This window comes from Gadus chalcogrammus, chromosome 19, assembly GCF_026213295.1.
Source record: "Gadus chalcogrammus isolate NIFS_2021 chromosome 19, NIFS_Gcha_1.0, whole genome shotgun sequence".
Classification (NCBI taxonomy): domain Eukaryota; kingdom Metazoa; phylum Chordata; class Actinopteri; order Gadiformes; family Gadidae; genus Gadus; species Gadus chalcogrammus.
In genome coordinates, this window is record NC_079430.1 from 1932077 (window position 1) to 1946628 (window position 14552).

A 14552-nucleotide genomic window follows, 5' to 3' on the forward strand; every position below is an offset into this window, starting at 1 on the left:
ATCCCCGGGACTCTGTCCTCGAACCTCAATCCCCGGGTTAGGACTCGGTCCTCGATGCATTCACGGACTAATGTTCCTCACACACTTATTTTCACGACTCGGTGGCATAGTTTCAGACCGCTGGGTCTCTCGGTGCGCGCAGCCCGCAGCTGGTCTCTGCTGCCTTGCTGTTTATCATGCATTAGGATCCGGTGATGCAGATGGTCCAGAATATCACAAACCCAGCTCCATGTGACCACAACGCGCTGACGATTGGGTTTTTAAAGATTCTAAAAAAAATGCCAGCGTAAATAATCAAAATTGTGTGACTATAATAGTGCAGTGTTGATGTTAACACCGAGCGAGTGGCGCGTTTCGGAAATCGGAAACGACGCAACGCAGAGCCTGTGGTGCTTAGGAGGCGCCTCGGCTCGCTGGAGAGGCTTGCTTGCTAGTCAAGAGGCAAGGTCACTCCCTGTGGAGCTTGCACCAAGGCGCCATGTCCTGAAATCTACCTTAAAATCCAAATCCATACCTTAAAATCCAATGGGCCCTTTCGCTTCCTGCGCAAAGTATCCAATACCATCTGCCCTATTGTATTTAAAGCCTGCCAATTACCTACCATGACAGGTCAGTCCTAATAGTCCTAGTTTTTGACAGCTATATGAGCAGAACACGGTTTCTAGTCATAGTCATTCAAATAAGTAGGCCTAATCCATAAATCAAGGCTGAATTATTGCCAGAGGAAATGAGCCGAATGCCCTGGTGCCACCAGAGGGCCCTGGGGCCAGAGGGTTTACACTGCCTTCTGGTGGCCCAGGTCTTACCCAGAGGGTTTACACTGCCTTCTGGTGGCCCAGGTCTTACCCAGAGGGTTTACACTGCCTTCTGGTGGCCCAAGTCTTATCCATGGGGAGGGTAATGTATTATTTGATGGAACATTTATTTTTTGCTTGGACGTCCAGGGGGGTTAGTCCAATTTATTATAAAACCGCTGCCTAATCCCCCCCTTCGAAGGAAAGTATGCAGGCTCCAATGAGAAATGAGACACTAAAATAGAACACATCAGACACTGTGTGAATTGACCAACTCACCGCATCTCCCAACATCGATAGCCTGGAGACCATCCAGATCACGTGATCTCACACGGATGAGTTGGACCCCGAGCCCCCACATCAATTTACAGAAATTATAATCTAATCGGGGCCAATCAGGGACTGTGTCATGGTTGACAGCATAAATAAAGGCTGCCACTGGCAAAGAGTGATGGTCTCCCAAAGCAACTAGCATAAAGGTTAACATTTCTAGAGTTAACACAGCCATGAATGCAATTATTGCAAAAATAGATGATTAAAACTATACGTAAAGAACTAGAGTATGCACTAGTCTGAATAGCACACCCTGAAGGCATCAAATATTTTGTTGCGCTGATTGGCTAGACGAGTTTGTCTGTCAAAGCAAGACTGCCCACTGAGATCGATGTGGGCGTGTGGAGGTCCAGATGGATCTGTGTAGCAGATCAAACTTAAGTCCACTGATCCAGATGCTTTCCAGGCTGCATCAAGCAACCCTGGTCCAAAGTCTGTATTTTGGTAGAAAATGTTTCGACTTCGGTTGTTGCACACACGGCTGAACAGCATTGTCCTTTGACTCAGTGAAAAGCTGTACTGACAAGGTATTTCCATCTGATCAAACTCTGGTTCTTGGACCATCAGGAGTAGATCAGAGTATTATTTAATGAATGACAGAGCTTTACCTTCACACCTACATCTGAGTCAGAAGAGGGGGGGTTGCAGAGGGGCTATGACATCAATATTAGAAATATGAGACGATCTAAGTCAGGTCAGGGAAGTGCTTCTATCTTCACAAATGATTTTAATAATATCATGTTTTTTTTTCCAATAGCATTTGGATGAAGGTCAATTAATAATTGTATTCCAAACCAGTGTTAGCTCCCATAGCTGTATCGTTGTTTTGTCCAAGAGCATACTGCAACTGCACTGGCTTTTTGGATTCTGTGTTTACACAGGTCACCAGAAGCAGTCATAAGAAGATTGGTGACGCAGCCTTTGTCAACTACGCCCCAAAATTATGGAACACATTACCCATTAATATTAGGGAAGCAAATACGCTGGACACCTTTAAAAAGCAGCTTAAAACCTTTCTTTTTACCAAAGCATTTTATTAATTTTATCTGGCACTATTTATTTCTCTGTAACTTGCACTATTTTTACTATTTCTCTTTTTAACCTGTTTTAAGGGTTTTATATTTCTTTTATCATGATTTTAGTAAGCCTATCAGAACACCAGGTTCTGATTCGATGTTGGTCATTTTGTATTTGTCTTTTGCTCCATGTATTGCTCCTGCTGCTTGCTTTTATTGATTTTATGTAAAGCACTTTGAATTGCAAATCTTGTACGAAATGTGCTATATAAATAAAGTCTTACTTACTTACTTACTTACACACCATTGCGCATGTTCACTGATTTACAAATTATTATTATTATATCACAGGCTGGGAAAGGGTGGTTAGGAAACACCTCTAGATGGTGTAGGGACAGTCCTTGTGGCCCAAAATGTGTAGGGAGTGTAACCAGGGTGTGTCTTTATATCGCAGACTTTAGATGTTAATCTAAAGTCTGATTTGTGGGACCAGGATGAAAATAGCGAACAAACATAAGGTACGGTACACTAATATGCTGAACAAAGACTAACCAAACCTTTCCCTTCTGGGAATAGAATTTTATCATTCTATAATCAGGCTTTAAAAGGGAAAAGGCTGTCTATAAATGGATAACAATGGTGAGGTCGCAGTAGTTTTTGGTAGCAGAATGTTGCAATGCCCGATGGTTTCACACAGATCCAACCATGTCTAAACCGGAAACCTGTTTGCAAAAATTGATGTATTATATTATATATCAGACAAGGCAATACATATTTGAATTACAACTTTTGTTATAGTATGCTTTTGTAGGAAGCTGATTTAACCATTATTTTTTTATCCACTTCACAACGATTGTGTCTTTCTATTCTTTAAGGACCAGCCTGAATGTTGTTTCTCGAGCATTACATTTTGGACTTAATCTTTTGCCTGCACTTCACTTTTTGTCATTTATAAAGCAAAGCCTGGGTGTCTTGGAACCTGGCCAGCCAAGTCCACCTTCAATGGTTGTAAGGGCTTCAACAACATGGTGCATTACTTGACAATCATGCAGAGCATGCAGCAGTGTCTCTAAAATAGTATCTGTATGTCCAACATTCTGTAATGTTATAACTAATATTTGAAATTATACACATTTTGAGAACCTTTTCTAATTAATTTCACATCTATCTGCCACAACAATCTAATTATATCTGCTTTTGATTAGCATTGTATAGTTTCTTTATGCAATAAAATTGGCAAATCAAATATATAATCTTGTATTTTTTGCCCATAGTTATCCACTATGTGAAGCCTCTTTGAGAAACTTAATGAGGAGCTTTATACTGGAATGATATGAGTAGGTCTTGAGGTCTGGTCAACATTTCAGGTCAGATTTACAAAATCTTCGGGGACCACTTATGTGTTACACCGGAAATTCTACGGATTGCTTTTATTGCGGCACCGCTTCCTGTTTCTTCCTCTTTTCCCTTGGCCACCGGAAGAAAATGGTACGGAGCCACACTTGTACAACGAAATCTTCTAACATCTAGTTACTGAATATTGTAAACTATATGATTATTAGTTTGTTTGCAACTTATGAGTTGCGATTAACGTTTGGATGAAGTATTTATTTGGGTGAAGCAACAATTTTGTTGTATTCTCAATTGTTGTCATCCGCTTATTGCAGTAGCCAGGTGCTAACCGTCCAAGCTACAGTATAAGTCTACTACTATATAGTATAGAAATATAATACCATACTACATTCGAGTCATCATTTGAAGCAAATTAAGGGCTTAAACGGTTGGTTGTCTTGCTAATCGCATTTGGTAAACCGTTGGTGTATTAAGCTAAATTATTTTCGTGGCGACCGGTGGTGACTTCAGTATAATGCTAAATACAGCTCTGCAGAGATGTCTGTTCTGCCTAGTGTTCATGTTTAACGTTTAAATTGTGGAGTTTAACCTGCAGCTAGAGTCGTGTCAGTGATGTTTCAAACACAAATGTCTGAACATATGATATTTCAATGATTCTCATGATGTTACTGAGACACGTTTCAACGTCTGGCTGTATATATGTTATCCTAACGAAGTTGCTACTAATAATGGTTTGGAGTTTTCACTAATCAAAGTGTCCTCTGGTTCTAGACGAAGGGAACCTCTTCCTTTGGAAAGCGTCGTAATAAGACGCACGCCCTGTGCCGGCGTTGCCGGGTCCAAAGCCTACCATCTGCAGAAGTCTGCCTGCGGAAAGTGTGGCTACCCCGAGAAGCGCAAGAGAAAGTGTGAGTGACTCGCCCTGAAACTGTTTAAGATGTGTGTATCAATCCCCTTCTCTAAATGAAACTTGTCCGCTACCATTCACTTAATGTGGTGATGTCACCCAGCATGTGGTTTGATGGGTGTTATCCTTTCCTATTTCCACTACAGATAACTGGAGTGCCAAGGCCAAGAGGAGGAACACCACTGGCACTGGTTCGCCTGAGGCACCTGAAGGTGGTTCTACCGTAGATTCAGGTACGCTCTACCACTTCTGTTTCCCTGTGTAATTAACATTATGCTATGCTCTGTTGTAGTGCTTACTCATGCTACCAATGTCTTTCTAATTAAACGACAGATGAGGTTTGACCTCATGAAATGTTAGCCAAATACACTGTGCGGTGGGATCATGTCACACAGCCTTAATGGTTTTAAGACATTATTGCCAGCCAGTTAGAGAAACTTCTTTATACATGTTGCTTTACAAAAAAAAGTTTTGCAAATGGGATAAACACGCATGACATGCGTTTTCATATTAGAAATGTCTGTGTAATGTGTAAATCAAACGTGGGTATGCCCAAGACCTACCCACAGAGACATGCAAACCAATAAGGCAAACTTAACCACAAGGATCTTTTGTGGTGCTTTTAGTGTGAAGTGTCCATAATGCTAGTGTACGGCCCAGTCCCGTTTCTCTCCCCTTAACCAGAATACTTGCTTCTGTGGCCTTAGCTGCAAGTCAGCTACTTACTGAACAGCCCTCCCTTAAGTATTGGGACCACCCTGCCCCTTCGCGGGAACTTGCACAATTTAGGGGAAGGGAGAATTGGAGCAGGGTCTACGTCTTCAGTTTATCTGCCTTCACTGCTTGCCAATGATGTTGAATTTAATGTCTGAACAAATGAAATCAATGTGATATCAATGTTTCACTGAGGTAAGCTTTGAGTTGGCACATCACAGGTGTTACTCATGTGATCCTAATAGTTGTTTCTAGAATCTCCTAGAGAACTTACAATGGCCAAATTAAATATGATAGGGTCCCTAGTTTGGTTAATGCGGTATTGTCATTTGTAGATGGTTCTCATCTGAACTATCTACAAATAAAACTGCAGACCGAAGGCGTGCAGTTATTCTTGTATATTTTGGTTCCAACCGTTAAGATACTGCATCAAAAACTGTTGCAGAGCCAATGCACCCAAATACTACGCAATTTGTATGTACATTGTAGAACGATGGCAAATGAGTTTCATAGCTTAGAGAAATTTGTAAAGCACAGCATTCCTGTTTAGACTGTTTCTGCTGCACTATAGTAGTTTACCATTGAATTTTTTGAGACAAACTTTCCTTTCTGTCTCCAGGAATGGATTCCGGGAAGGTACCACCCCCAAACCCAGACGTGCTGCGGTGGCTGCCTCCAGCTCATCCTAAATACACACTTTTTGTTGATTAAACGGGCTGTTAAATAGATTTGACTCCGATCTTTTGTTTGCATTTTGTACCATCAACCTCCTGTTAAAGATGAAAGTAGTCAACTTATGACTAGGAAACCATCCGTGTTATGGAATGTTACCTGAAAATAAATAGCTGCTTAATACATGGCATTCACCTAGAAGTAACGAACAATCAACGTCACTCAAATGTTAACAGTTGTACAGTATTTTCCGTCCATATGGTAGGGACGGAACAGGCTTTTTCGAAGGAGAAAATATGCCATGGTTTGAGTAAAGTTAACTTTTAGAGTTGGACAGGGTTCAGATTATAGGATACCGTTGAACGTTTTTCAAATCTAAACTTTACTCTGTAAATGTCCAAGTTATCAGTGATAGTTGTAATGGATTGTTGACCCCTAGCCCCTGGAGGGACACTTAGATAATCAATAATGGAACATATACTGGAGTATATAACGGGCAATGCAATCCTAAAAAATACTGACTTCAACTTGTGCACTGGTGTACTTTCTGCTCTTGACACCATTTGCAGGCAGGGAGCAATAATGTACAGCATATCTTGCCTGTACTTTGAAACAGATGCGCTGGGATGCTTATTATACCATAACTATTTCATGTGTAATTGAAATACATTATAATTGTATTTTTGAAATATAACAATTTTCATCGGTCTTGTATAGTGATCTACAGGTGTATCTGAATTAGACTCGAAGAATAGTCAATCACTTTCAGTGATTTATTTTAAAAGTGAAATGTATTCAAACGGAAATATTTCAAGCCTTTGCATTCTTGAATATGGCTTTTAGCTCATTAGAACCCAATATTCAGTATAAAAGAATTGTAGGCCTTCTGACAAGTGTTATTGTATTTGTACTTGTACTCATTTTGCATTAACAGCATCAATGCGGAGTGGCAGTCGATTAGCTTGTTGCTCTGCCGAGTTATGGAAGCCCAGGTTGCTTCGATAGCAGCCTTCAGCTCATCTGCATTGTTTGGTCTCATGTCACTTATCTGCCTCTTGACAATACCTCATCAATTGGACTTCAAGCAACTTGGATTCTGTGCCTCTCAATTCCTCCTCCAGACTGAGGGACCTTGATTTCCAAATGGAAAGAGCGACAGACCAGTTCTCATGATGCACTGACTCCTGCCTCAGTCCACTCCTTGTGGAACTGAACATATTTTTGAATAGCCTTTGCTTGATGAGTGTGACACCTTGAGTCTACAATATTTAACTATTTCACAATATTCTAATTTTATGAGATACTGAATTTTGGGTTTTCATGAGCTGTAAGCCATAATCATCTAGATTAATACAAATAAAGGCCTGATATACTTGCCACCGATATACTTTACCACCGTAATCACCTTAGGCCTACTCAATGTACTCACGTCACCGTACGAACCCTACTTGCCATGCTTGCATTGCTCACCCTACTTACCATACTCACCATGTGTTGATCAGGCTGTATAATAAACTGGACTGGAAAACACACACCAGCTACCTGTATGGGAAGACACAAAGCAGGTTGTACTTTCTGAGGAGATTGCGGTCATTCAACATCTGCAGCAAATTGCTGTGGATGTTTTACAAGTCTGTGGTTGCCAGCGTCCTCTTCTACACTGTGGTGTGCTGGGGAGGCAGCATAAACAAGAGGGACACCTCCAGACTGGATAAGCTGATCAGGCGGGCTGGCTCTATGGTCGGCATGAAGCTGGACTCACTGGTGACGGTGGCAGAGAGGAGGACACTGGACAAACTGCTGGACATTATTGATAATGCCAGCCACCCCTTGCACACCGTCATCAGCAACCAGAGGAGCCTGTTCAGTGGAAGGCTGCTCCTTCCCAAAGTAAAGACCAACAGACTCAAGAACTCCTTTGTCCCTCATGCCATCACACTATACAACTCCTCACTCGGAGGAAAGTAGGAGGAAATAGTATAGAAGTAATAGAGTAAAGAGGAGATATAACCTATTCCACTGCTTAATTTGAACTGCTAATTTATTTAATTGAACTGTCAGCCACCCCTTGCTCACCGTCATTTCCTTTTATTTATCCACTATATTATATGATATTAATCCACAATGTCGTATGTGTATATGTATGTGTATGTATGTATATATATGTGTATGTATATGTTTATGTATATGTATATATATGTATGTGTGTATATGTATATGTGTGTGCATGTGCATGTGTATATGTATATATACATGTTTATTTATGTTTACATTTATTTATTTATTTATTTATTTATTTACATACATATATTTTATTTATTTAAATTAATCCTCTATACAGTTCTCTACATTTATCTTATTTTATTTTACTTGAATCCTGGGCCCCGTTTCCCGAAAGCATCGTTAGCCTAAGTGGATCGTGAAGTGCGTCGTAAGGGCATCGTAGAGTTTTCACCGCGTTTCCCGAAAGCATCGTGGGGAACGAACGTCTTGAAAACGCTCGTAGCTAACGAGTACTCCAGGGGTGCTCGTAGGACGCTAAGAGCATCGTCAGCTATAGCCTCAGTGGCGACACCATCGGACATTCCGTCTATTGGATGCGTTTTATTAAAACGCATTGCGCCTTTATGTTCTTAGTTTGGTAATTAATAAAGATTATTAATTTATTTATTAATAAAGATGTTAAAATGGCCAAAATAAAACGGGACAGTCCAGAAAATGTTTGCGCAGGCAGGGCACTCAAAATGTGTGAGAGAAAGTGGGGGGATTTGTGCAGACTGACATAGGCTACTCATAAAACGTAGCATAAAATAATGTAAAAAATTAAAAAAAATTAAAAAAAATTAAAATAAAGAAATAAAATTAATTATAAAAAACAAGCAGGAGCAGGCAAAAGGCTGGGATATGGTGGGGATTGGTCACGTTGACGGGAATGTTTAGTGACATGTGGGAGGGTGGAGGGGGTTAAAAAAAAGTCTCAATCACTCTTCGACGCGCATGAAAACCAGCCGCGTAGTTATGAGGGAGGCCGTCCTCACACCGATCTTCCTCGTCGTCATCGTCCTCAGCGTCCTCCGGTTCAAGCAATGCCACCCCAGCCTTAGCTGCAATGTTGTGCAACATAGCCGTCACACATATCACGGCGCATGACTTGGCCGGCGAAAACTGGAGCCCTCCGCCTGACTTGTGAAGGCATCTAATATAGCGCAACTTCCACCTCCCGATCGTGCGCTCAACGATGCACCGGGCCAGACGGTGGGCTTCGTTGTATTCCTCATCAATTACCCTATTTCCGGAGGGGCTTTTATAGCCAATCAAATTATCAATCAAGGAAACCCTTATGCGGAATCAGATTAAGTCGGCTCTCTTTGCTGCGCAAAGCATGTTTCAGAAATCAGCCCATTAAGATAAATGTAGTTGTCACACAAGCAATTTTTAATTTTTTGTCATATGGAATTATTTCAGGGGGGAAAATGCCGTGAAACGCACAGTGCATTCAGGATTAGGACTGATATATGTCGGTTTAAGCCTAATCAATTGTGTTTTAATGTCTTGCTATAGCATTCATCTAATTGCAGTCTATTTTTTTCGGAGGCTACTCTGCTGTTGTCCTTGATGGGGATTTATTTGAACCCTTTTTAACACAATTTTCCTGCGACATTCCTGCGTCTCCCCCTCCTACGGAGCCCATTTCAGCACCGTGTCAGTAGACAGTTACAATCCTACGACGTCGTGAGTGCAGCGAATGCGCGTTCACGTTAAGAGGAGTTTCGGGAAACGCTCCAAAGAAATTGACGATGGATCGCAAGATCCATCGTGAGAATGATCGTACGAGCGTGGATCCATCGTTATCGGGAAACGGGGCCCTGTTTTACTTCTATTATTATTATCTCTACTTTCTATATTAGCTAAGAGTTTATTGTTTACTGTTTACTGTTTTTGTTTACTTTTTATAGTTAGTTAGTTAAGAGTTTATTGTTTATCTTATATTATTATTATTATAATTATTGTTTACTGTTTACTTTTTGTTTTACTTTTTATAGTTATCTAAGAGTGTATTGTTTATCTTATATTGTATATAATTTAATATTGTGTTGTGTTTCTTCTGTGAGCTACTGGACAATCAATTTCCTTGAGGGAGTCATCCCAAAAGGATCAATAAAGCCTAATCTAATCTAATCAATTTATGAGGTGGGCGTGTTTTAGCTACGTAGCCCAGAAATTAGATAACATCTCAATTCTCAAAAAAAAAAAAAAAAAGCATTAAAATGACGATGCGTGATTGTTTTTGCACACAGAGTTGATGTCGCTGTGTAGTGTGTAAAGGACTGCTGGGGCGGTCCCTCTTTGTGAGCAATGAGCATCATCACCAGGCTGTGGGGGCAGTCCCTCTTTGTGCGCGTCATCAGCAGTTTACCATTTTGTTCTCCAACCAGGAAGTGCTTTAATCCTCCAGCAGATTGGATTTGTTGCGCTGCGGCTGGAGTTGCATTCATATCTTTAAAGATAAGGTAAGATAAAAACGAATGTAAATAATAATAATACAGCTTTTCAAAAATGCATCGTCGAGAAATATTCCTGTCCATCATGACGGCTGAATTGATTTAACAAATGGCTTTTTGTTGCGCTGTCAGGCGTTGACAGATAGTTAGCACTAGTGACTAGCTCTAGAGCCTAGCTTTCAGACCTAATGCCAGCAGATGGGAGCCTCGGGTTCTCCAACAATGGAGCCGTCAGCTGCTGACCTACTTATATAATTCACCTTTGTGTTTAACTGCAGATACATTTCTGCTTGAACCGTCAAGCTTTTAGCAAGTCTCAAATGACTTGCCGCTAGCTCTCAGATATTAGTCTTTTTAATGGGACTGAAATGATGAATGACTCTGATCTACCCTGAAGATCTACTCTAGATCTCTAGATCTCCCCTGAGGAAATGTGACGTGTATTCAGCTTAGTGGTTTCTGTCACTTATCATGTGGAGGCTGATGCTCAAGGATATGAGCCCCCATTGTGCTTCCCTTAGTGACCTATTCTGACATAATCTGTAATCTCTTTGCTAAATTGTTTGATTTGACATACCTTCATGTTTATATATATATATATGTGCATGTCTATCTAGCATAACGTTAGTATGCAAGTCATCTGATAAATGTATGATAAGGCAAAAAGAGAGTGATGTGTTAAGTAGTCATCAAAATAGTAGCCACACCCCCAACGTTTGAATATTAAGACAAACTATGGGAAGTTAAAATATGTATTTGTTAGTAAGCATCCTTTTTTTTTCTTTTTACAATTTCAACCTCTTTCCGTTTCCAGTTGAGGAGTAGCCATGACGACACTGGACGATAAACTTCTTGGGGAAAAGCTCCAGTACTACTACAGCAGCAGCGAAGGCGAGGGCAGCGACGATGAGGAGGAGGAGGATGAAGCCAAGACCATCCGTAACCCTGATGTGCTGGAGCCGGAGATAGAGTACAGCGCTGATGGCAGTGCCGTCAACACAGGTCACTGATGAGACCTCACTGTGGTTTTAATATACTATTAAGACATTCAGCACCGGTCCTTCACCCAAAATAACTTGCTAGTGAATGATATCTTCTTTTAGATGTATGTCAGGGTTATGCATCTCGCTCATGGATGACTATCGGTTAGACTGTGGACATTTGGGTCCAACCCAGAATCATTTGGGATGAGATACTAAACGGCCAATCCCTGTCCCTTGTTGAGTGTCGAGGTGTACCTGAGCAAGACACCTCACCCTAACTGCTCCCAACGTTGTTGGTGTGTAAATGGGTGTAAGTCGCCTTGGACAAAGGCGTTTGCTAAATGTAAATGCAAATATATTCTTCCGAGATATAATAATTTGTCAAGATTTATTTTCTACAGTGGCCCATCTAACTCCATAGGTTGGATTTTCAACCTTTATAGACACTTTGCCTAAGGACGGTGTGCAGACAGGAGGTTTTAGCTTGTCTCACCACCATCAGGATGGGTTTAGTTAACCATTTAGTGCCGAGTTTGTGTTCGCTGTTGGCCCAGGAATGATGAGGGGAAGGCAATGCTTTTGATTTAGTTTGTTTTGGTTCGGTAAGGCTTCTTCTTGCCTTCTCCAGCAGAATTGGTCAAAATACATCTGAAGTGAAAGATAATGTTTTTAGACCAATCTTACACCCATAACAATATAATGTTGTGATGATCAGTGATGATCAAACCTCATCTGTGAAAACAATACAGTATAATGCATCAACTCTAAAGTTGTAGGCCTAGTACTAAATGGGACACAATCTGTCCCTCAGGCCCGAAGGGGGTGATCAACGACTGGAGGAAATACAAGCAGTTGGAGGTGGAGCAGAGGCAGGAGCAGAAGAAGGAGATGGAGAGGCTGATCAAGAAGCTGTCCATGACCTGCCGCTCAGACCTCGACCTGGAGAACGACAAGGAGAAGCAGAAGGCGCTTGAAGAAAAGATTGCTGGGAAAGTAAGAGATGAGCACTGGATCCCCTACTGTGGTCACAGGGGAACCTGCCCCCTGGCTGGCCTGCAGCGTGTGTTTTGTGTGTGTCGTGTGTGTGTGTCCTCCGGCGGCGGTCCGCAAACAGCCATACTCCCTTTCTCTTCCATGTCGCGGTTCAATCTGGACTTCAGAGAGTCAAAGCCAAAGTTCCTTTCCCCCTATTCGTTCTCAACCATGGCCAAGATAATCCCCACTACGGGTCTTTACTTGTTGTGGAAGTACCAGAGGGTCGGAGAACCAGTCTTTAAGATTCATAGTATCAGAGAATATCCCCGTAAGTTTGGCTTCGGCGCAATGAAAGAATAAAGATTGTAAACATGTCGGAAGAAAAATACATTTATTTCGACAGATGTGCCCGAAGTTACTACTTTACAACCTCGTTGATGACCAACATTAGGAAAACATGTACTTTTAATTCAGCCTTGGGTGAAATCGAAGCGTAGTGTATTGAATGCATCTTGATGATGATATATTTATTATAGAGGTAACTACATTTGCCTTTTTAAATAAATCAGTTTCTCGTACTCAAACTGCGACAACAACACGACTATCGTCTCCTACTTCCGGCTCATGGCCCCCAGAATCGATCTCGAGCCTGTGCCGAACGCATAATCCAATCCCAATCGTATTGAACATAAACATGCACGCTTAATTCGACTATCAATCTAATAATCTCAGGGTCTTCATTAGACTATGAGAAACTCAATTCGGTTGGATTTTAGTCTGTTTAAGTGTATACATGCGTCTTAATAATCCAATCATAGTCGGACTAACCCAATAATTAGATTTTCTTGAGTGTTCACTGGGGACTCATCCCTTCAACCTCCCCTCTGAAAGTTGGCACAAACAAGCACATGAGAAGAGTCGGCCCCTTTTTACTTTCCTTACATTTAGCTTATGAATTGAGACATGAATTGCGGAAGAATGCCATGTGCTATGTCCTTTATTAGAATTAGACCCTGGTTTAACTAAAGCACGTTGAAAAATGCGTAGTTTCCCAGTTTTTATGACTTAATTTAGCCTGTTTTAATCAGATGTATAATAATAACCATGGTTATATTATAAATCCATGTTTTTTTGAAAGTTCACATCTCAATTGGTGTGGGGTGAAAAACAATGCATTAGCTACAATAGACCTGACTGCAGTGATGCGCGTTTTAATATGTCACTTACAACGGCGTTCAAACTACAATTATAGATATGTTTTTTAATTAGTGTAACTGAAAACGCCCATGCACTTCATGCTGCCTGTCTGTTGTGCCCAGATGACCCTGCAGGAGTACAACATGCTGCAGGAGCAGGAGGACGACGAGGACTTCCTGCAGCACTATCGCACGCAGCGCATCGAGCAGATGCGCCGGCAGCTGGGCCGCGGGAAGCGCTTTGCGCAGGTCCTGGACCTGGAGAGTGGGGAGGAGTTCCTGGAAGCCCTGGACAACGAGGACAAGAGCACGCTGGTGATGATCCACATCTACGAGCACGAGGTGCCGGGTTGCGAGGCCATGCGCGGCAGCCTGCTATGCCTGGCGCAGGAGTACCCGCTGGTCAAGTTCTGCTGCGTGCGCAGCGGGGCCATCAGCACCAGCGCCCTGTTCCGGGGCAGCGCCCTGCCCGCGCTGCTGGTGTACAAGGCCGGAGACCTGATCGGGAACTTCGTGCGGGTCACTGACCAGCTGGGGGAGGACTTCTTTGCCGTGGACGTGGAGGCCCTGCTGCAGGAGTACGGCCTTCTGCCCGACAAACCGGCCACCGTCATGCCCAAGACCATCCGCAACGGGGCCATCGTGCAGCACCTCCATGAGGACGACGACTCCGATCTGGAGATAGACTAGAGGCCCCCTTTTATCTCACGCACCGCACTCACATGAAGGATACACATGCTGCATAGTTAAGCATAGACCCCTCTGTGTTTTTGAAGACTGCATGATGCTCCCACTGACTCAATGAAATGGACCTAAAGTAAGCAAATCAGTACAAAAACGAATTAATGACGCTAAAGTCTGTTCCATCATCATGTCATATTCATTCCATTGTAAACACCATATTTAACAAGAGTTAATCTTGGCCTAAAAGCAGATGGGGATTATGGTGCTAAATAGGTCCATGTGTTTGGTTCAGCTTTGTATCTTTTATTTATTTCTGTTAGTTAGTTTTCTGTTTAGGTTGCATGTGTTGTTTCACTGTTTTGAGGTGTTAATCCTACTGGCTGCATTTGGCTTTATTTAGTTTTATAACTTTTATGTGTTTGG

The 14552-nt window shown here is 41.9% G+C and overlaps 2 protein-coding genes and 2 non-coding genes across 4 annotated transcripts; all 4 read left to right on the forward strand.

Annotated features, from left to right (window-relative positions):
• Positions 1 to 736: 736 nt before the first annotated feature.
• rpl37 (ribosomal protein L37) lies at positions 737 to 5845 on the forward strand. The gene is given in 7 exon segments (XM_056578934.1): positions 737 to 799; positions 4268 to 4330; positions 4332 to 4404; positions 4550 to 4596; positions 4598 to 4621; positions 4623 to 4636; positions 5737 to 5845. Coding segments are annotated over 7 exon segments (354 nt in total). The 3' UTR covers positions 5807 to 5845.
• LOC130372914 (small nucleolar RNA SNORD72) lies at positions 4097 to 4176 on the forward strand. Its single transcript, XR_008893429.1, has one exon. It is a non-coding gene; the product is annotated as a small nucleolar RNA SNORD72 (small nucleolar RNA).
• Positions 5244 to 5319, forward strand: LOC130372912 (small nucleolar RNA SNORD72). Its single transcript, XR_008893427.1, has one exon. It is a non-coding gene; the product is annotated as a small nucleolar RNA SNORD72 (small nucleolar RNA).
• A 4351-nt stretch (positions 5846 to 10196) lies between the features above and the next one.
• On the forward strand, positions 10197 to 14552 carry LOC130372186 (phosducin-like protein). Its single transcript, XM_056578017.1, has 4 exons — positions 10197 to 10300; positions 11106 to 11293; positions 12086 to 12267; positions 13569 to 14552. The coding sequence occupies exons 2-4, from the start codon at positions 11119 to 11121 to the stop codon at positions 14133 to 14135; spliced, it is 924 nt and encodes a 307-aa protein (XP_056433992.1). The 5' UTR covers positions 10197 to 10300; positions 11106 to 11118; the 3' UTR covers positions 14136 to 14552.

Bases quoted from the DNA above. Each gene is read 5' to 3' on its own strand.
- LOC130372186 (XM_056578017.1), top strand. From the start codon at position 11,119: ATGACGACACTGGACGATAAACTTCTTGGGGAAAAGCTCCAGTACTAC. The intron at 11,294-12,085 runs GTCACTGATGAG...TCTGTCCCTCAG, and splicing joins TGGCAGTGCCGTCAACACAG to GCCCGAAGGGGGTGATCAAC. The intron at 12,268-13,568 runs GTAAGAGATGAG...TGTTGTGCCCAG, and splicing joins AAGAAAAGATTGCTGGGAAA to ATGACCCTGCAGGAGTACAA.